Raw genomic sequence first — 22,525 nt, 5'->3', positions numbered from 1 at the left:
CAGCCATCTCATCCTGTGTTGTCCCCTTCTCCTCCTGCCCCCAATCCCTTCCAGCATCAGGGTCTTTTCCAATGAGTCAACTCCTCGAGTGAGGTGGCCAAAGTATTAGAGTTTCAGCTTCAGCATCAGTCCTTCCAATGAACACCCAGGACTGATCTCCTTTAGCATGGACTGGTTGGATCTCCTTGCAGTCCAAGGGACTAGCAAGAGTCTTCTCCAACACCACAGTTCAAAAGCATCAATTCTTCAGCACTCAGCTTTCTTCACGGTCTAACTCTCACATCCATACATAACTACTGGAAAAACCATAGCCTTGACTAGACGGACCTTTGTTGGCAAAGTAATGTCTCTGCTTTTGAATATGCTATTTAGGTTGGTCATAACTTTCCTTCCAAGGAGTAAGCATCTTTTAATTTCATGGCTGCAGTCACCATCTGTAGTGATTTTGGAGCCCAGAAAAATAAAGTCTGACACTATTTCCACTGTTTCCCCATCTATTTCCCATGAAGTGATGGGAACAGATGCCATAATCTTAGTTTTCTGAATGTTGAGCTTTAAGCCAACTTTTTCACTCTCCTCTTTCACTTTCATCAAGAGGCTTTTGAGTTCCTCTTCACTTTCTGCCATAAGGGTGGTGTCATCTGCATATCTGAGGTTATTGATCTTTCTCCTGGCAATCTTGATTCCAGCCTGTGCTTCTTTCAGCCCAGCGTTTCTCATGATGTACTCTGCATAGAAGTTAACATCTCCTGAATTGGTAGGCAGATGCTTTACCACTGGTGCCACTTTTCCATCTATGGAAGCTGCAACTCTGAACACATTGAAATTATTCCTTAGATAGGCATCTCCATATCTAGGGCCAGTATTCTGTTTTTCTCTGTCCTGAATTCCCTTCAGGACACATGGTCAGGGGTAGCTGCCATGGTTGGTGGCTTGATGATGGGCAACATTCATTGTTTACTGAAACGCAGGCAATATATTTTGTCTACAGTGTGATGATCAGATGAAGTAATGTATATAAACGTCTTTGTGCAGGGTTCAGCCCATCGTGGGCTTCCTAGGTGGCAAAGTTGGTAAAGAATCCACCTGCCAGTGCAAGAGACACAAGAGATGTGGGTTTGATCCCTAGGTTGGGAAGATCCTCTCGAGTAGGAAATAGAAACCCACTCCAGTAATCTTGCATGGGAAATCCCATGGACCAAGGAGCCTGGCGGGCTGCGGTCCATGGGGTCGCAAAGAGTTGAACATGACTGAGCACACACTGTCGTTGTTCAGTCGCTCAGTCATGTCCAACTCTTTGCCACCCCATGGACTGCAGCACACCAGACTTCCTGTCCTTCACTATCTCCCACAGTTTGCTCAAATTCATGTCCATTGAGTCAATGATGTCATCCAACCATCTCATCCTCTGTCATCCCCTTCTCTTTCCCTCTATCTTTCCCAGCATCAGGGTCTTTTCCAATGAGTTGACTCTTCGCATCAGGAGGCCAAACTTTTGGAACTTCAGCTTCAGCATCAGTCCTTCCAATGAATATTCAGGGTTGATTTCCTTTAGGATGGACTGGTTTGATCTCCTTGCAGTCCAAGGGACTCTCAAGAGTCTTCTCCAGCACCACAGTTTGAAAGCATCAATTCTTCAGCACTCAGCCTTCTTTATGGCCCAGCTCTCACATCTGTACATGACTACTGGAGAAACCATAGCTTTGACTAGACAGAACTTTAGTAGGTATAAAATAAATATAGTATCATTGTTGAGAAGCTCAGTAACTGTCTCCTGGAAAAGCCCTTCTGGGCTCCCTTGGCACAGACCCACCTCTGTAGCCCAGGGTGGACGAGCATCTCTCCTTATCCTTTTTGAGAATGCCACATTCTCCACAGGACCACCCAGCCCACTTTCTGTCGCCCTCCCAATTTCTGCTTTTGTTGGTCTTTGATAGTCCAATCTCTGATTCTGGGGTTGTGAGCAGGTGAGGGGCACTGACATACAGAAGCTGTGACCCACTTTCTACAGGAAATGTCCCCTTGGCTAGAAGACCAGGGTGTGGACCTAGTACTAACTTATGGCCATATTCCCACAGCTGGTCTTGGACAAATAATCTCTTTACCAAAAAAGATGACCTTTGTGGAAAACTCCTGGGTATTTGTGTTTTTATCCATCCTACTCTTCTAAGAAGAGTGAATTTTATGATGCTGGAGTCACAAAGATAAACAAGAGACAAATTTTCTGCTTTTCTTCTAGGAAATGAAAAGAGACACCAATGGAAAGTAGGTTTAACACCAGTATTTATTGGAGCAGAAAACGAGAGGACAAAAAAGCGATGACCAAAACCCCCGCAGCCTGAGTGGTGTGTTTCACTGGGCTGAACAAGGCCTTCCCACTAACCCCTCTCCTGTTCTGGAGGCCCCAGGTCCACCAGCCCCAGGAAAGATTCTCCTTCTACTTACCCTTCAAACTGGTAGGAAGGGACCGTTAAAGGGGAGGAGGGAGGAGCTATAGTTTAAGTGATTGGTTTTAATGAGTTGTTCAGGTTAGTAAAGTGAAGCAGCATAAATATTTGCTGTTAGTCCCCAACACAATCTTGCTGTGCCCACAGTTCACAAGCCCTGGAGATCTCCACTCCACAACTGGAAAAGAAATGAAAGGAGCCTCATCTTGTTTCAATAGTATCTGGGCCTTTGCTCATCAAAGTGCCTGCTGGAAAAGAACAAGAAGATAATGTTATGATGATGATGTTAATAAAGAATGTGGTACATATATACAATGGAATATTACTCAGCCACTGAAAATAATGAAATAATGCAACATGGATGGACCTAGAGATTGTCATACTAAGTGAAGTAAGTCAGACAGAGAAAGAGAAATATCATACGCTATCCCTTATATCACTACGAACACAGCTAGTGGAGCTGATGGAATTCCCGTTGAGCTATTTCAAATCCTGAAAGATGATGCTGTGAAACTGCTGCATTCAATATGCCAGCAAATTTGGAAAACTCAGCAGTGGCCACAGGACTGGAAAAGGTCCATTTTCATTCCAATTCCAAAGAAAGGCAATGCCAAAGAATGCTCAAACTACCACACAATTGCACTCATCTCACACGCTAGTAAAGTAATGCTCAAAATTCTCCAAGCCAGGCTTCAGCAATACGTGAACTGTGAACTTCCAGATGTTCAAGCTGGTTTTAGAAGAGGAAGAGGAACCAAAGATCAAATTGCCAACATCCACTGGATCATGGAAAAAGCAAGAGGGTTCCAGGAAAACATCTATTTCTGCTTTACTGACTATGCCAAAGCCTTTGACTGTGTGGATCACAATAAACTGTGGAAAATTCTTCAAGAGATGGGAATACCAGACCACCTGACCTGCCTCTTAAGAAACCTATATGCAGGTCAGGAAGCAACAGTTAGAACTGGACATGGAACAACAGACTGGTTCCAAATAGGAAAAGGAGTACGTCAAGGCTGTATATTGTCACCCTACTTATTTAACTTCTATGCAGAGTACATCATGAGAAATGCTGGGCTGGAAGAAGCACAAGCTGGAATCAAGATTGCCAGGAGAAATATCAATAACCTCAGATATGCAGATGATACCACCCTTATGGCAGAAAGTGAAGATGAGCTAAAAAGCCTCTTCATGAAAGTGAAAGAGGAGAGTGAAAAGTTGACTTAAAGCTCAACAATATTCAGAAAACTAAGATCATGGCATCTGGTCCCATCACTTCATGGGAAATAGATGGGGAAACAGTGGAAACAGTGTCAGACTTTATTTTTCTGGGCTCCAAAATCACTGCAGATGGTGATTACAGCCATGAAATTAAAAGACACTTACTCCTTGGAAGGAAAGTTATGACCAACCTAAATGGCATATTCAAAAGCAGAGACATTACTTTGCCAACAAAGGTCCGTCTAGTCAAGGCTATGGTTTTTCCAGTGGTCATGTATGGATGTGAGAGTTGAACTGTGAAGAAAGCTGAGCGCTGAAGAATTGATGCTTTTGAACTGTGGTGTTGGAGAAGACTCTTGAGAGTCCCTTGAACTGCAAGGAGATCCAACCAGTCCATTCTAAAGGAGATTAGTCCTGGGTGTTCATTGGAAGGAATGATGCTGAAGCTGAAACTCCAATACTTTGGCCACCTCACTCAAAGAGTTGACTCATTGGAAAAGACCCCGATGGTGGGAGGGATTGGGGGCAGGAGGAGAAGGTGATGACAGAGGATGAGATGGCTGGATGGCATCACCGACTCGATGATGAGTCTGGGTAAACTCCGGGAGTTGGTGATGGACAGGGAGGCCTGGCGTGCTGCAGTTCATGGGGTCGCAAAGAGTCAGACATGACTGAGCGACTGAACTGAAGTGAACTGAACTGATCCCTTACATGAAGAATCTAAAAGGAAATTATACAAATGAACTTATTTACAAAATGGAAATAGACTCACAGATTTAGAGAAGGAAATTATGGTTACCAGGGGGGAAAGCTGTAGGGAAAGAATAGTTAGGGGGGTTTCGATCCACAGGTACACACTGCTATATTTAAAATGGATAACCAACAAGGACGTATTGTATGGCACAGGGAACTTTGCTCAATGTTACTGAGCAGCCTGGATGGGAGGGGAGCTTGGGGGAGAATGGATACACGTATATGTATGGCTGAGACCCTTTTCTGTCCACCTGAAACTATCACAACATTGTTAATTGGCTGTACTCCAATACAAAATAAAAAGTTTTTTTAAAAAAAATTTTAAAAGAAAATAATGTCAATGTGATGATGCTGTTGATAAGAATAAGCGGAGGAGGAGGGCAGAGGAAACAGCTACCAAATTGTCATTTCCTGAACACTTCCTAGCATGTGCCGGGGCAGTACTAATTTCCATGCCCTGACTTTTTTAATGCTCTGAATAGCCATATGAGGGGCAACCCTTACATGTTACAAATGAGGAAGCTGGGACAGAAGTGAGGAATATTTTTTTCCGAAGCAGAGTCACAGTCAGAATGCTATAACCCCCCGGCCGCTTCCTGGTCTTCTGAAGCGAGGCCCCGGCGGAATCCTCTCTTTTGCAGGACCCACCACCACCACCACCAGAGGCGAGGCTGCTGCCCCGAGGCTCTCCAACCTGGAAGTCTCTGCTCTCACCCGGCCTGCACCAAAGGTGACAAGGACCCCTGCTCGTGGGCAGTCACTACATGCCTGGCTCTGTACACATCATCACTACCCCAACTCAGACTCAGAGAGGTTAGGGGATTTGTCCAAGGTCACAGAGCAGAAACACAAGAGTGCCAAACCCAAGTCCACCAGGTTCCAGAGTCTGAGGGCTTATGTACTCTGCAAGCAAGCGCTTCTGACGCTGGCGGACAAAGATCTTAGGTGCCAGGGGAGGAACGAGTTCTGGCAGAGGAAGGAACCAGCTCAGAGTTGGAGGGACCAAAGCAGGATGTTAGCAGAGCCCCTAGACCTCAAAAACAGAACTCCTGTTCCGTTCCTCGGAGATGCTCCTCTCACTGTTCAGGAGGACCATGCCTCATCTACCCCTGAAACACACACACAGGTCCCCGCAGTATAGCCTGCAGAAAGCGTGCAGGATCTGTGGCTGTCAGAAGACAGCCATATCAGCCACGGGCTGGCATGCATTAATAGCTTAATCACACTCAGTTAAATCCCCTATAAAACAGGATTAAGGACTTCCCTGGGGGTCCAGTGGGTAAGAACCTGCCTGCCAATGCAGGGGACACGGGTTCAGCAGACGGCCCGGGAAGATTTCACACACTGCGGAGCCACTAAGCCCATGTGCCACAACCACTGAACCTGTGTTCTAGGGCCCAGAAGCCACAACTACTAAGCCTGAGCACTGCAACTCCTGAAGCCCGTGTGCCTAGAGCCTGTGCTCCGCGACAAGAGAAGCCACTGAAACGAGAAGCCCGCCCACCAGAACAAAGAGTAGACCCTGTTCGTTGCAGCTAGAGAAAGCCTGAACGTCACAGCGAAGACCCAGCACAACCAAAACTAAAAAAGGAAAAAAAAAAAACCAGGATTAAAATTCATGCCCTGCAAAGACCCAGGGATGTTAAGAGGACCAAATGAGAGGTTTTGTGTAATAGCACCCTGAAAATTACAAAGAGCAATCCTCTGAAGGGGATGTTCATGTGTCCACTCACAGTGGCACAAAATGAACAACAAGGAAACAAGACGTCTGTTAACCACAGCTGATCAAGTGTCAAGTTGTATACTCTGTCCTGCTTACTCCATTCACATGACGAGGAGAAATGAAACTCACCAGGCTTCACCTCTGAAGGGGTTTTGCTGTGTTATCTGGCAAGAATTGGAAAGGGAGCGAGGACATGGACACAGATGGACAGCGAGGGAACCAGCAAGCAGCCCCTTGCAGGAACAGAGGTGCAGGGGTCAGGCGTGCTGAGAAGGCTGAGCTGTTGCGCTCAGGGGCACTAAAAGGGCAGAGCCAAAGGAGGAGGGAAGACTGGGCTGGCTGGGCAGGGTCCCAGGCTGGAAGATGGGGAGGCAGTAAAGAAGGTGCTGATCCTAGGGAGTCTAGTGGTTAGGACTCAGTGTTCTCACTCCTGGCACCTGGGTGTGATCCTTGGTCAGGGAACTAAGATCGAGCAAGAAAATAAGTTTCTGATCCTGGTGACGGTGGTGACCCTTGTGATGTCACCCGTCAAGCCCATGGATGTTGACCCCCGCTGGAAAGACCCAAGTCTCAACAAGCCACACTTCTCCAGATTTGTATTCCAGAAGGACTCTTTTTGGGTGGCAAATGAGGTCTCGTACCTCCCCTATTTGGGATCTCCAGGTGACTCAGCAGGAGTCAGGCCCCCCTGCGTGTCCCCAGTGATCCTCTCCACCTGGTCCCACCCACCTCTCACGCCTCGCTCCTCCCAATCTCCAACCCATAACTAGCTGACCTGCTGGTTCCTGTAGCATCAGGTTCTGAAAGGCCCCCGGAGTCCTGCCTGCATTGCTCACTGCTGTCTCCCTGAAACAGAAGGCCTGGGAGAAGGAACATACCAGAGGCTGGTCCCGAGCCACTTAGATGGGATGGACCAGGTTCCTGTCGCAGTGGGGCTTGCAGTGTGGGTTCAGCCAGTGCTCCAGGAACTGCTCCTCGGCACGGTGTTCCAGGAGGAGCAGATGGTGCATGTACTCCTGTAAAACAAACACACATTTCAGAGAGAAGCTTTTATCCATGGTGACGGCCGAGCCGCCCCTGTGCAGGATACGGCTGTGCTTCTGAGATACAGCAGCACAGCCAGGGAGGAGAAAGTGCCAGCAACCGTAAGTGCTGAGAGGGTGTGTATCCCGGGGGCTCATAGGCACTGATGACGGAGAGTTACATGGAACAACCACTTTGGAAAACAATCTGTTGCCTAGAATCCTGAAACGCCACTCTTTTTTATAGCCTTGAGCAGTGATTCTCAAATTTCATCAGGCATCAAGAAGCACCCTAGAGGGCTTGTTAAAACCTACAGATTGGGACTTCCCTAGTGGTCCAGTGGCTAAGACTGCACGCTCCCAATGCAGGGGTCTCCACCCCCAGTCAGGGAACTACATCACACATGCTACCACTGAAAAATATCCCACACGCTGCAACTAAAACCGAAATAAATAAATACAAATAAAATTTTAAAAACCTTAGATTGCTGGGCCCCACCCGCAGAGTTTCTGATTCAATGAGTCTGGGATACAGCTCCAGAATTTGCATTTCTAACAAGTATCCAGTTGTGAATGTCACTGGTCACTTTGAGAACAAGAGAAGATAAGAATGTTTACAGTAGCAATAAATTTGTAGTAGCAAAATACTGGAAAGAGGTGGAAACATTTCAAATACCCATTGATAGGAGGGTGGATGAATAAATTATGGTAGGATCACAAAGTAGAATATTACGCAGCAGTGAAAATGTGATTATAATAACATACAGAAACATAGATGAGTCGTAGAAATAGCATGAGTGAAAAGAGCAAGTCCAAGAAGACAATGTTTATACTGTGGCATCATTTTAATGAAGCTGAAAACATGCAAAACTTAATAAAATACTAGTTATGGCATGGCATTTGTAATAAAATCATCTTTTTCAAAAGGTAAAGGATAACTATAAGAGAGTTGGAGTTGATATGCTATTGTCAAACAAAATAAATTTTAAAGCCAAAAAAACTGTTACTGGGGATCTAAAAGCATCTTGTGAAAACAGCCTGGCAATTTCTTAAAATGCTGAACATAGAGTTAGTATACCAGCAGGCAATGGGAAAAATGAAAGGATACGTTCACACAAAAGTGTGTACACAGATTTTCACAGCAGCATTATTCATCACAGTCAAAAAGTAGAAACAACCCAAATGTCCATCAACCGAAGAATGGATAAATAAAATATAGCATATCCGCAGACAATGGAAATCCTACATGGCCATTGAAAGGAATGATGCATGCTGCAATCTGGCTGAACCTCAAAAATACTATGCTAAGTCTAAAAAGCCAGTCACAAAGGACCACAGGTTGTGCGGTTTCATCTCTATGAACTGTCACTGGCTCTGTGTGTTGGTGTGTCCACAACAGAGGGCAGCTGGTTGTTCGGTGCTGCCTGTCTCTGTGAGCAGCATCTCCATCGATGGCCCCACGTGGTCGGGGAGGCAGAGCTTCATCGTGCTCCAGGATCTCCTCCTCTGCCCGACCCTCCAGCCCCACCAGCCAGTCAAGCCCCAGTCCAGTGGGTGCTCCCGGATCCCCGCCATCGCCTCTGCGCAGCCAGAGTCCCCAGCCCTCCTGCACGGTCCCCGCCCCGGTGTCTGGGGAGCTCTCCCTGCCTCCAGCCTTACCTCCTTCCTTTCCACTCAACTCCAGGGGGAGGGTCTGGCGGGGTGGGGGGGTGGGTGGGGACTGTGCTTTTCACCTGTTTGTTTTTTCTTTCTCTTTTCTCTTCAATAGACATGTTTCAGAGAAGTTTTAGTTTCAAAGCAAAATGAAGCAAAAAATACAGTGATTTCCTATATACCCCACAGATGCACAACCTCCCCCTTTATCAAATCTTGCCCCAGAGTGGTACATCTGTTACAAGAGATGAACCTACCTACATCAACACTGCATCATCACCCAGAGTTTATGCTGTGGTCACTCTTGGTGCTGTACATTCTATGAATTTAGACACATGCATAATGACACATATCCATCATTAGACTATCAAACAGAATACTTGCATTGCCCTATAATTCTTTCATGTTCTGCCTGTTCATCCCTCCCTCCCCTCTAACCCCTGATAACAATTGATCTTTTTACTGTCTCAAAGGAAGGTGATGGCAGCCCACTCCAGTACTTTTGCCTGGAAAATTCCATGGATGGAGGAGCCTGGTGGGCTGCAGTCCATGGGGTCACGAAGAGTTGGACACAACTGAGCAACTTCAGTTTCACTTTTCACTTTCATGCATTGCAGAAGGAAATGGCAACCCAGTCCAGTGTTCTTGCCTGGAGAGTCCCAGGGACGGGGGAGCCTAGCGGGCTGCCGTCTATGGGGTCGCACAGAGTTGGACACGACTGAAGTGACTTAGCAGCAGCAGCACCAGGTTTACCTTAGAAGTGGAAAAACATCTACTTCTGCTTCTATAACTACACTAAAGCCTTTGACTGTGTGGATCATAAATAACAAACTGTGTAAAATTCTGAAAGAGTTGGGAATACCAGACCACCTGACCTGCCTCTTGAGAAACCTGTATGCAGGTCAGGAAGCAACAGCTAGAACTGGACATGGAGCAACAGACTGCTTCCAAATAGGAAAAGGAGTACATCAAGGCTGTATATTGTCACCCTGCTTATTTAACTTCTATGCAGAGTACATCATGAGAAACGCTGGGCTGGAAGAAGCACAAGCTGGAATCAAGATTGTCGGGAGAAATATCAATAACCTCAGATATGCAGGTGACACCACCCTTATGGCAGAAAGTGAAGAGGAACTAAAGAGCCTCTTGATGAAAGTGAAAGAGGAGAGTGAAAACGTTGGCTTAAAACTCAACATTCAAAAAACTTAAGATCATGGGGTTGGGTCCAATCACTTCATGGCAAATAGATGGGGAAACAATAGAAACAGTGACAAACTTTATTCTCTTGGGCTTCAAAATCACTGCAGATGGTGACTTCAGCCATGAAATTAAAAGACGCTTGCTCCCTGAAAGAAATGCTATGACCAACCTAGACAGAATATTCAAAAGCAGAGAATTACTTTGCAAACAAAGGGCTATATAGTCAAAGCTATGATTTTTCCAGTGGTCATGTAGGAATGTAAGAGGTGGACCATAAAGAAAGCTGAGTGCCAAAGAACTGATGCTTTGGAACTGTGGTGTTGGAGAAGACTCTTAAAGTCCCTTGGACAGCAAGGAGATCAAACCAATCAATCCTAAAGGAAATCAGTCCTGAATATTCATTAAAAGGACTGATGCTAAAGCTGAAGCTCCAATACTTTGGCCACCTGATGTGAAGAGCTGACTCATTAGAAAAGACCCTGATGGTGGGAAAGATTGAAGTCAGAAGGAGAAGGGGATGACAGAGGATGAGATGGTTGGATGGCATCACTGACTCAATGAACATGAGTTTGGGCAAGCTCCAGAAGATAGTGAAGGACAAGGAAGCCTGGTGTGCTGCAGTCCATGGGTTTGCAAAGAGTCGGACATGACAGTGACTGAACAACAACAACAACCACTTTAATGGCAGAAAACAAAGGAACTCAAGAGCCTTTTGATGAAGGTGAAAGAGGAAGTGAAAATGTTGGCTTAAAACTCAACATTCAAAAAAGTAAGATCATGGTATCCAGTCCCATCATTTCATGGCAAATAGATGGGGCAAAAAATGGAAACAGTGACAGAGTTTATTTTCTTGGGCTCCAAAATCACTGCAGATGGTAACTACAGCCATGAAATTAAAAGACACTTGCTCCTTGGAAGAAAAGCTATGACAAACCTAGACAGCATATTTAAAAGCAGAGACACTACTTTGCTGACAAAGGTCCGTCTAGTCAAAGCTATGGTTTTTCCAGTGGTCATGTATGGATGTGAGAGTTGGACCATAAAGAAAGCTGAGCACCAAAGAATTGATGCTTTTGAACTGTGGTGTTGGAGAAGATGCTTGAGAGTCCCTTGGACTGCAAGGAGATCAAACCAGTCAATCTGAAATGAAATCAACCCTGAATATTCATTGGAAGGACTGATACTGAAGCTGAAACTCCAATATTTTGGCCACCTGATGGGAAGAGTTGACTCCTTAGAGAAGACCCTGTTGCTGGGAAAGACTGAAGGCAGAAGGAGAAGGGGATGACAGAGGATGTCATCACCAACTCAATGGACATGAGTTTGAGCAAATTCTGGAAGATAGTGAAGGACAGGGAAGCCTGGTGTGCTAACCATTCACGGGGTCCCAAAGAGTCGGACACAAGTTAGCAACTAAATAACAACGTTTATCTTTTCCAGAATATCTTATCATTGGAGTCATACTGAGTGTAGCCCCTTCAGATTAGCATTTTTTACTTAGAAATATGCATTTAAGTTTCCTCCATATTTTTTCATGGTTCAATAGCCCATTTCTTTTTAGAGCTCAATAATATTTCATTTCCTAGATATACCACAACTTATCCATTTACCTACCGAAGGGCATCTTGGTTGCTTCCGAGTGTTGACAATTATGAATAAAGCTTTGACAAACATCTATGTGCATGTTTTTGTATTGAACATAAGTTTTCAACTCATTTGAATAAATACCAAGAAGCATGATCCCTGGGTCATATGTTAAGAGGATGCTTAGTTGTGAAGGAAACCACTGGACTGCCTTTGAAAGTGGCCGTGCCACTCTGCATTCCCACCAGCAGTGAGTGAGAGTCCCTGTCGTCCTCCAGCCTTGCCAGCATTTGATCATGTCAGTGTTCTGGGTTTCGGCCACTCCAGCAGGCATACAGTGGTATCTCATTGTTTAATTTGCATTTCCCTGATGACATATGATACGAGCATCTTTTCAGATGCTCGTCTTTCAATCCATGTTCTTTGGTGAAGTATCTGTTCGGGTCTTTTGCCAAGGTAGGTTTTTAAAATATGAATAATGAAAATGGCTTTATTGTTTTTTATCACAGGTGACACATATTACTGTTTTGAAATTATGTAAAAATTAAGTTATAAAGAAGAGAGTGAAAAATCCCTGCTGTTGGTTTGGTTTGGTTTGGTCTCTCTCTTCATTCTGTTGCAAAGTCGACTGTTTTAAAAATTTATCTACAATTGCTTCCTCTCTTAAAATACTTGAATGGCTTCCACTGGGCTAAGGAAAATTCCTTAAGGTGGTTTGCAGGGTTGCTGGTGATCCTGCCTCACCCACTTCCTGAGCCTCTTCCATCACCATCATCCCACATGAGCTTTGTGCTCCATCTTTCCCTGGACGGACTATGCTTGCTCTGCTCTCTGATTTTAGGCTATTCTCTCTGCCCAAAACACCCCTGTGCCTTCTCTTTTTCCTTAGTTCAGTTCAGTTGTTCAGTCGTGTCTGACTCTCTGTGACCCCATGGACTACAGCAAACCAGGCCTCCCTGTCCATCACCAACTCCCAGAGTTTATTCAAACTCATGTCCTTCACGTCAGTGATGCCATCCAACCATCTCATCCTCTGCTGTCCCCTTCTCCTCCTGCCTTCAATCTTTCCCAGCATCAGGGTCTTCTCCAGTGAGTCAGTTCTTCGCATCAGGTGGCCAAAGTATTGGAGTTTCAGCTTCAGCATCAGTCCTTCCAATGAATATTCAGGACTGATTTCCTTTAGGATGGACTGGTTGGATCTCCTTGCAGTCCAAGGGACTCTCAAGAGTCTTCTCCAACACCACAGTTCAAAAGCATCAATTCTTCGGCACTCAGCTTTCTTTAGAGTCCAGCTCTCTCATTCCGATCTGATTTTTCAGCCCTCGGCTTAGATGTTACTTCCTCCAGGCAGCTTCTCAAATTCTCTGTGGCACTGCAGCTCTCTGGACTTCCCCCAGCACAGCTCTGGTCACTCAGCTTAGCAGTGACCTCTCCCTGAGAGTAGGGATTTAATTGGGCCTCATCAGACTTTTTCAGAGAAGGCAATAGCACCCCACTCCAGTACTCTTGCCTGGAAAATCCCATGGATGGAGGAGCCTGGTAGGCTGCAGTCCATGGGGTCGCTAAGAGTCAGACACGGCTGAGCGACTTCAATTTCACTTTTCATTTTCATGCATTGGAGAAGGAAATGGCAACCCACTCCAGTGTTCTTGCCTGGAGAATCCCAGGCACGGCGGGGCCTGGTGGGCTGCCGTCTATGGGGTCGCACAGAGTCGGACACGACTGAAGCGACTTAGCAGCAGCAGCAGCAGACTTTTTAGTGGAACTGCTGTGTATGCTGGTTCATGTGTTGGCACATGAACTTGATGTTTCCTTTTGAAAGAGAGAGAATTGACTTTCAATTTGATGGATATATGTTGTTGACATTGCCCTGAAATAAGGCTTGGTGCTGAAATTATGGGATGGGAATCACTGCAAAGTATGCATGGAACAGTCCATATGAGCACATGTAGATAACCCAAAGCTTCAGGCCATGAATCAGAGAAGTGGCATTTCACCTTATACATATAGGTGGTAATACCTGTAGAAGATAATTTTGGCAGGTACAGATCTAAAAATCCTAAATCATGAAAACCCTCCAATGGCATTGATAAAGCTTTAATAGGCAGTCCAGTTTAGAACTCTGAGTTTTTAAGTTTCAAGGAAATCCTCTAGGAAGTCTACATCCTATTTTAGATATTTTTTTTAATTTAATGACTGTGCAAAGGAATGAATTATGAGGTGTCCAATTTTCCTGAAATATTTTTTCTTTCCCCCAGGACTCACGCAGTTTGAAACTGTTTTGATTATGTTATTGCTTTCATTTAACTCATCAAGATGTACCCTGTGTTCTGGGTGAGGAGTCTCTGGGACAGCTGGGGAGGGGTTGGTTTCTGGGAGGGCTCCTTGTGGGACCCAACGAGGACTCCCCAGCAGCGCTGGACATGTTTGTGAGTTTGGGGCTCAGCCCTGCCCTGTCTTGCCCTGTCTGCGGAGTCTTTGGCCAGAAGAATAGTCACTGGGAGGAACAGAAAGGCAGTGTGGAGTCTTGTAAATAAGGAACAAGGACTTTTCAGCACATAGCTTTACTTGCTCAGCTGTTCCGTGTAACAGCTCCCTGAAGGAAACCCACATTGCTGTCTTCTCGCCTGCCTGTTTGCCAGGCGTGTGGTGGAGGGGCTAAGAGGGTCAGGTCTGGGTCTGGATCGGGGGCTAGTTCCAATCAAGACCTTACCACAGCTGCTGCTTTCCATTTCAGTTGCTAAGTCGTGTCCAACTCTTCTGCAAACCCATGGACTGTAGCCCACCAGGTTCTTCTGTCCATGGGATTTCCCAGGCAAGAACACTAGAGTGAGTTGCTATCTCCCTCTCCAGGGGATCTTCCCAACCCAGGAAGCAAACCCGCATCTCCTGTATTAGCAGGCAGACTCCTTACCATTCAGCCACCGCGTGTCCAGCCTCAATTTGTCCGTCTGCAACATGAGGTTGCCCTAGCACTTACTTCACTGCGCTTCCAAGATTAAACAAAATGATACAAATGAAGCTCTGTGCCAAATTCGTAATCTGCATTTTCCTTTCTAAACCCATTCTCAAGACTTCCCTGGCCGTCAGGGGGTTAAGGCTCTGGATTCCAATGCAGGGGGTGCAGTTTCCATCCATGATCAGAGAACTAAGATCTCTCATGTGGCGCGGTGCAACCATAAATCAATAAATAAACCCATTCTCTCCCTTCCTTCGCCTGGCCCTAGGCACTAAGAGGCTGACCTAGATGAACTGCAACACGGACACTTTTGTCCTGCAGCTCCCAGCTGGGTTTGGAGGAGGAGGTGCCAGCAGAGGACTGGAGGCAGGAGGCAAGAGGCGGGGTCCATACGGACTCCCCTGGTACCTCCCCGAGGACTCCCGGCAGGTGGTCTGCATCGCTCCCCTGACGACCCAGCTTCTAGAGGTCTGCCCCTCCAGGTCTGGGAACCACACTCTTCCCTTCCACCCTCCTGCCTCGGGAGCCTCAGCCCTGCAGCCTTTATCATTTCTTGTCAGTTCCCCTTCATCCTGCCAGACCTTTGTAAACAGTCCTTGACTAAGCCCTCCTCAGTTAATTTTGGTTGCTATTTGATATGGAAGACCTGACCATGCCCTGAAGTTGTGGATAGAGCATCTCTCCCAGGAACTGGTCCACAGGAAACTTTTAATAAATGTTTGTTGAATAAAAGACTAAAGCCGTGGTCCTCAAAGCATGATCTGTGCTCCCCTTGCAGGTCCATGATGTCAAAACTACTTTTTAAACAATATTAAGACATTTGCCTTCTCACTGCACATGTGTGTGTGTGCTCAGTCACTCTGTCACATCCAACTCTTCGTGACCCCATGGACTGTAGCCTGCCAGGCCCCTCTGTCTATGGAATTTTCCAAGTAAGAATACTGAAGTGGGTTGCCATTTCCTACTCCAGGGGATCTTTCCGACCCAGGGATCAAACCCACGTCTCCCTCATCTCCTGCATTGACAGGAGGATTCTTTACCCCTGAGCCACTTGGGAAGCCCCCTCACTGTGGGTAAAATTGACGCCTCTGCAGGAGCGAAGGCACCCAGCTAGCCTAGGGGTCACAGTGTCCTTCATCACACATTCACGGCTAAAATAAATAATAAAAACAAAGCATGCTTAACAGGCCAGTTTCACTGAAACACGCCCTGGTAAAGCCGTAGAGAGTGACCAACAGGAAGTATACAAGCAGCACTTCCGCTGCCCAACAGAGTGCAACGATTTTCTCAAGAAGAAGCACCTGGGGGATGTAGGGGTCAAGGGTTGCACTAGGCGTTTCGTGCGCCTGTTTGGCAGGCATCTGTCCAAAAACGAACGCACTGAGCTTGTCACTTCCAGGAAAACAACTGCCGGTGCTTGTTACTACATGATGAAATTTGAGCTTTCGAGAGGAAATTAGAACTTTGGGAAACTTATATTTGCAACCATGAACCTGATAGCTTCCAGAAAGACTTTCCCAATGAGACTGGTGGTGATAGGAAAGAATGTCACCACTGAAACACAGCGTTTATGCACCTCTTATAATTACATGCTCATTGGCATCCTTACTCATTTAATCCTTGTCCCTTTCAGCCAAACACCTATCTGGCTCTTTAATGAGTGACCAAGACATACCTAGTATATGACTTACTTCTTGACACATAGTAGGGCCTCAGTAAAACACACAGAAGAAATGTACAAGCAAGTGAATGAGTAACTGAAATGACTGTTCTTTCTCCATAATCTCACTAACTCCTCCTTGGGAGGTTCCTGGGTATCTGTGTCAATCTGCCCATTATAATGGCCCAGGCCAAATGTACATAAAGAGCATCCAAGAATGAAATATATATATATATATATATATATATATATTTCACACTCCTAAATAGAGGCTGAAATCATTGTTGAAGAAAAACAATACAGACACACACATAGAGGGAGAAAGAAACAAGCTCTGGTTTCCATGACATTTCACTATTTATTTAAAATGTTAGGGAAATGAATACGCCACAAAGGCCTAAAAGCAATCATTAGTCAAAGATGAAAAGCCAAACTGCAAATCTGCTGAAAACCACAAATTCAACAATTGTGTTGGCTAGGTTAGAAATGGCCCAGCATTAATGATAATCTCAAATGTTCCTGGATCAAGAAAGAAGGGTAGATGGAAAATAAGTTTTCATTTTTTTTTTAATTTCTTTCTTCATGGGGAAGAAAAGCAAACAAAAACCAATATCTGTTTTCCGTGTCCAATGCCAACTGTAATGGTTTAAGTAAATAATTTCTCAGTAATTAGAGCAGAAATTGGAAGAGGTCCTTTATAATGGCACAGGAGAGGTGTGATAATGAAATTAAAAACCCACTGGAACCTGAGCTTAGCTGAGAATCATAAACTAGACAGTTAATCTATCAAGGTGGGATCTTTTTCCAAGAAGGCAAACTTCCTCCCGTGACATTTGCATGGAATTAGAGATCCACTGACATTTGGATGAAGTATTTTGCTCATTAGTAAAAGCAAGGTAATCAGACAGGCAGTAGGGTGGCTCAGAACTTAACTGCTCAGGGCCACCAGAAGGCTCAGTCCTAAAAGAAGGCAAATCATTTATGCACACAATTTGCCTCTGAACTGTCGCTCTGAACTGGTTTTTGAGACCACAGGGCACGAAAGGGTAATGGAGTCACTACATACATTTGTCAAGGTGCCAAATATGAAAGCATATTTTATAAAGACTATTTACAATAAAGCTAATATGATTTATACTTGCCCAACAAGAACATTCCTTAAAGGAACACAGGCCAAAATGGAAAGCATATTCCCAGGGCACACAAGTGCTTACGAATACAATCAAAAAGGACATAATTTTAGCTCAGATGTCATCTTTTTAGAGAATTTCCATGGTTCACCCCAGCAGTTGGCAGTAATTTCTTCCCTAAAATTTGGAATGACTAAGAGAAATTTAATGAATTTAAGCAAGCCCATGGGGAAGATGTCTTTGAAATAACCTCCAGGTTCTATGGTACAGTTATGTCCTACAACACTTCTCCTCTGGAGAGAAGCAGAGAGAGGAAAGGAAATAAGTATCATGAGCATTTAGTAAATGTCAAACTCTGCTTGGTGCTGGGGGCCCAGAAGTGAAACAAGCAGTCCATCTGCTCAAGCAGTTTAGAGCAGTCTAGTGAGAGAGAGAGGTTGGTTGTTTTTTGTTTTTCTAAGTCAGAAATAGCAAGTTTATGCTGTGAATGCTAGGCCAGAGGGATGCTGTAATTCATGGTGGGAGGATGGGGACACCAGGAAATCCTCTTTAAAAAGGCGTCATTTCAGGTCAATCTCTGCAAATAAGTAGAGTTAACCAGGTAGGCAAGAGCAGAAGAAACAAGTACAAAGGCAGGTGCTGTCAGAGAAGAACTTCAAACACATCCTCATTCCAGATAACCTCTCCTCCTCCTGTTTCCAATGCCACTGAATAGCACCCATGTGTCCACACAGATGCCAGCAAGCCAGTTTTGATCCCTCATCCTCCCTGACCGCATCCACTCCTCCCGCCCCAGAAACGGCCAACTGATCTACAATTTAAGATACCATAATCATGCTCCCCTCATATCTTTACCTTAAAACCTCCACTCGAACACTCTTGGAGGACAAGAGCATGAATTATCTTTTAAAACTTTTAGAGGCTTGGCGGGAAGTTTGGGGTTCCTCTCGAGTTGCGACGTGGACCTCAGGGTCCCGCTTGTATTGCTTCGGGGAAGTCAGGTCTCATTTCGAGTTGTGACGGGCACCTCGGGATTCCTCGAAAGTCACTGCAGGGGAAATAGGCCTCATCTAGACTTGTGTCCAGAAACTCCGTGTTCCTCTCCAGTGGCAACAGGGATCTTGGGGTTGCATTCAAGATTCACCTGGGGAGTCAGGCCTCGTCTCGAGTTGAAGCAAAGAGCTCTGCTCTCCTCTTGAGTTGTGACGGGTATCTCTTGGAGCCCTTTGAGTGGCCTAAAGGGAGTCAAGCCTCCTATGGAGTTTTGAGAGGGAACTCGGGATTGCTCTCTAGGCCCTGCAGGAAAAGAAGGGCCTCATCTCGTGATGACGGGGGAATCGCATGGTTTTTCTCGAGTTGTGGCAGGAAAAAAATAAATAAATAAAACTTCTAGAAAGCAATGTGGAAATATATACTAAAAGCTTTAAAAATATTCATATACTTGGACCCAGTAATTTATTTTCTGGCAATATGTCCTTAGCAACTAATTCAAAATGTTAAAAATACCATAAGAGCAAACTTTTAGACTGTTGTTTATAATAGAAAAAATAGTGGAAGAAGGAGCCCTCCTACACTGTAGGTGGCCATGTAAACTGGTGTAGCCAGTATGGAGAACAATATAGAGGTTCCTTGAAAAACTAAAATAGAGCTACCACCATATGACCCAGCAATCCCACGCCTGAGCATATGTCTGGAGAAAACCATAATTAGAAAAGATACATGCACCCTGACATTCATTTATCATAACCAAGACGTGGAAGCAACCTAAACATTGGACAGACGAAGGGATAAAGAAGAGGTAGTTCATGTGTATGATGCAGTATCACTCAGCCATAAAATTGAGTGAAACAATGCCATTTGCAGCAACATGGATGGGCCTAGAGACTGTCATACTAAGTGAAGTAAGTCAGACAGAGGCATATATCATATGATAGGACTTACATGTCGAATCTAAAAAGATAATACAAGTGAACTTACTTACAAAACAGAAACCGATTCACAGACTTTGAAAGCACACTTATGGTTACCAAAGGGGAAGGTCAGGGAGGGATAGATTAGGAGTTTGGGATCAGCATATCCTTGCTGGAGAAGGCAATGGCACCCCACTCCAGTACTCTTGCCTGGGAAACCCCATGGACGGAGGAGCCTGGTAGGCTGTAGTCCATGGGGTCGCGAAGAGTCGGACACAACTGAGTGACTTCACTTTCACTTTTCACTTTCATGCATTGGAGAAGGAAATGGCAACCCCCTCCAGTGTTCTTGCCTGGAGAATCCCAGGGATGGGGGAGCCTGGTGGGCTGCCGTCTATGGGGTCGCACAGAGTCGGACACGACTGAAGCGACTTAGCAGCAGCAGCAGCAGCTACTATATATAAAATAGGTAATCAACAAGGACCTACTGTATAGCACAAAGAATGCTACTCAATATTCTATAATAACCTATGTGAGAAAATAAACTGAAAACGAATGTATATATGTATAACTGAACCACTTTGCTGTATACCTGAAACTAATACAACATTGTAAATAGACTATATTCCAATATAAAATAAAAATTAAATTTAAGGCACACTCCTTCTTTTTGTTACAGTTGATGAACCTGAAAGCCCTGTTACTACAATTGAAACTTTTATTACTTACAGGATTACTACTAAGACATCTCATGGGGAATTTGACTCCAGTGAATTCAAAGTTAGGAGACATTATCAAGGTTTTCTTTGATTAAAAGAAAAACTTGAAGAAGAACAACCCACTTTGAGTATTCCACCATTGTCAGAAATGTTTATAGTGAAAGGCATGGTGGAATGCTTTAATGGTGACATCTCTGAGACACGCAGGAAGGCATTGCACAAATCTTTGACCCAAGTTGCTGATCATCCAAGTCTAACATTTAATGAGGACGCTAAAGTTTTTCCTATTGCACAAGCTTGGGAACTCTCTTCTCGCAAGAAGCAAGGGCCTAGATTACTCAGCAGGATGGGGCAGACACAGCAGCCGCATTATCAATGAGAGGAGTTAAAAGTCACCCAGGGGAATCCAAGGAAATGAATAACTTTGTTGAAATATTCAGCCAGAAAATAAATTTGATAGATTAAGATATCTCAGAGAATTTGCAAGAAAGAAAGGGAATATTTTGATGAAATGAAAGAATATGACCCAATTCATATTCTGTGGTCAGCATCAGAGGAGATCTGGCTGATTCTCTACAAGGTGCTGCCAGGTGCATTGACAAACGCTGTAAGGCCTCTGAAAACAGATGTCCGGCCTCTCAGAGGCCCTGCTTCCTGTCGTATGTGAGTGTGTGCTTTAAACTGAAATGTTAATGGGTGTCATGAAAAGAAGAGACCAAAGACAGGCAGAACTGGATTCCACAGTTGCATCTTTGACCTCCAGAAAGGCAGATACTGATCTGTTTACAGAAGAGATTGGAAAACTGGAAGATAAAGTGGAGTACACTAATAAAACCCTGAAAGCAGATGGGGAAAGATGGAAACAAAACAATGCAAAATGATATCAAGTCAGCATTTACCAATATGGCTGAGGAGAACATTCTCTATGATGAACAGCGAAAGTGTTCTCTGATCTGATCTCCTGATGGCGTGTTTCCATTATTTAGTGCCTTGCTACGTGGGACTCCTTCCTTACATCAACGGACAGATCTCCACTTGGAAGAAGCTTCTGAAGAGAAATTGTAATTGCAGGAGAAGGCAATGGCACCCCACTCCAGTACTCTTGCCTGGAAAATGCCATGGATGGAGGAGCCTGGTGGGCTGTAGTCCATGGGGTCGTGAAGAGTCGAACACGGCTAAGTGACTTCACTTTCACTTTTCACTTTCATGCATTGGAGAAGGAAATGGCAACCCACTCCAGTGTTCTTGCCTGGAGAATCCCAAGGACAGGGCAGCCTGGTGGGCTGCCGCCTCTGGGGTCACAGAGTCAGACATGACTGAAGTGACTTAGCAGCAGCAGCTGCAGCTTTGTCCTGAGTGATTTTTTTTCTATGTGGTTTGTGAATTATCAAATAAACATATCATTTAGGAAATACAATTTTATAACGTCCTTCTTATTCCCAGTAATTGTAGCTCAAACACGATATAGCAATAATGCAATTTGGCTATCATGGGCTGACTACCTGAAGCAGTGTCTCAGCATGTTATTCGTGAGCTTAAGATGACTAGAAAATGATAATTTGGGGGATAATTTTAATGGATCCCTGCTCACCTATCAAAACCTTATACTATAGCCATGTATGTTCAAGTAGTATTTAGTAAAGGTAAACATTTCTGTCTTGTTATGTATAATTTTTTTAAATAATGCTGATCTATCATAAGGGCTTTCTAGGTGGCTCAGTGGTAAAGAATTCACCGGGCAATGCAGGAGACATGAGACAACGGGCTTGATCCCTGGTCAGGAAGACCCCCTGGAAAAGGAAATGGCAACCCTCTCCACCATTCTTGCCTGGAAAATTCCATAGACAGAGAAGCATGGTGTGCTATAGTCCACGAGGTCACAAAGATTCAGACACAACTGAACAACTGAGCAAGCAAGCAAGGCACATCTATAATAAAATACTAATGTATTAAAAAAAATTTTTTTTAATTATAATTGCATTGAAGACTTCTATGTGATCTTTGGGAAACAGTGTCTGTTAAACAAAGTTATTCTTTCTAGATGGTCTGGGTCCTTTCTAAAGTGGATGAAAGGTGTTTCACACTATCTGGAAAACCAACAACTTAAAACTCAGGTGTTCCAGATTATTGATATGAATTTGGATATATATCCAATTTGGATGGGCTTCCCTGATAGCTCAGTTGGTAAAGAATCCGCCCTCAATGCAGGAGACCCCGGTTTGATTGCTGGTTCGGGAAGATTCCCTGGAGAAGTGATAGGCTACCCACTCCAGTATTGTTGGGCTTCCTTTGTGGTTCAGCTGGTAAAGAATCTGCCTGCAATGTGGGAGACCTGGGTTCAATCCCTGGGTTGAGAAGACCCCCTGGAGAAGGGAAAGACGACCCACTCCAATATTCTGGCCTGGAAAATTCCATGGGATCACAAAGAGTCAGACACGACTGAGTGACTTTCACTTCCACTTCCAACTTGGCTATATTTATATATACCTATAAATATTTAGCTTAGTTTTAAATATGTTCTTAAATTTGTATGCCAATAATTAT

The 22,525-nt window shown here is 44.7% G+C and overlaps 1 protein-coding gene and 1 pseudogene across 1 annotated transcript in view; one reads left to right on the top strand and one right to left on the bottom strand.

The window, feature by feature from the left end:
- Window positions 1-2,391: 2,391 nt before the first annotated feature.
- C4H17orf67 (chromosome 4 C17orf67 homolog) overlaps window positions 2,392-22,525 on the bottom strand; it is a 31,011-nt gene continuing 10,877 nt past the window's right edge. The window contains exons 3-4 of the mRNA XM_055580159.1: window positions 7,023-7,160; window positions 2,392-2,695 (exon numbers count right to left, since the gene is read on the bottom strand). Coding sequence (XP_055436134.1) covers window positions 7,044-7,160 — 117 coding nt within the window. The 3' untranslated portion in view covers window positions 2,392-2,695; window positions 7,023-7,043. The remainder of the gene's footprint in view (window positions 2,696-7,022; window positions 7,161-22,525) is intronic.
- LOC129648505 (sorting nexin-7-like) lies at window positions 8,413-21,046 on the top strand (annotated as a pseudogene).

The sequence above is a fragment of the Bubalus kerabau genome, chromosome 4 (genome assembly GCF_029407905.1).
Source record: "Bubalus kerabau isolate K-KA32 ecotype Philippines breed swamp buffalo chromosome 4, PCC_UOA_SB_1v2, whole genome shotgun sequence".
Classification (NCBI taxonomy): domain Eukaryota; kingdom Metazoa; phylum Chordata; class Mammalia; order Artiodactyla; family Bovidae; genus Bubalus; species Bubalus kerabau.
Note: the sequence above shows the minus strand (reverse complement) of the source record. Positions and strands in the feature narration are given on the sequence as shown.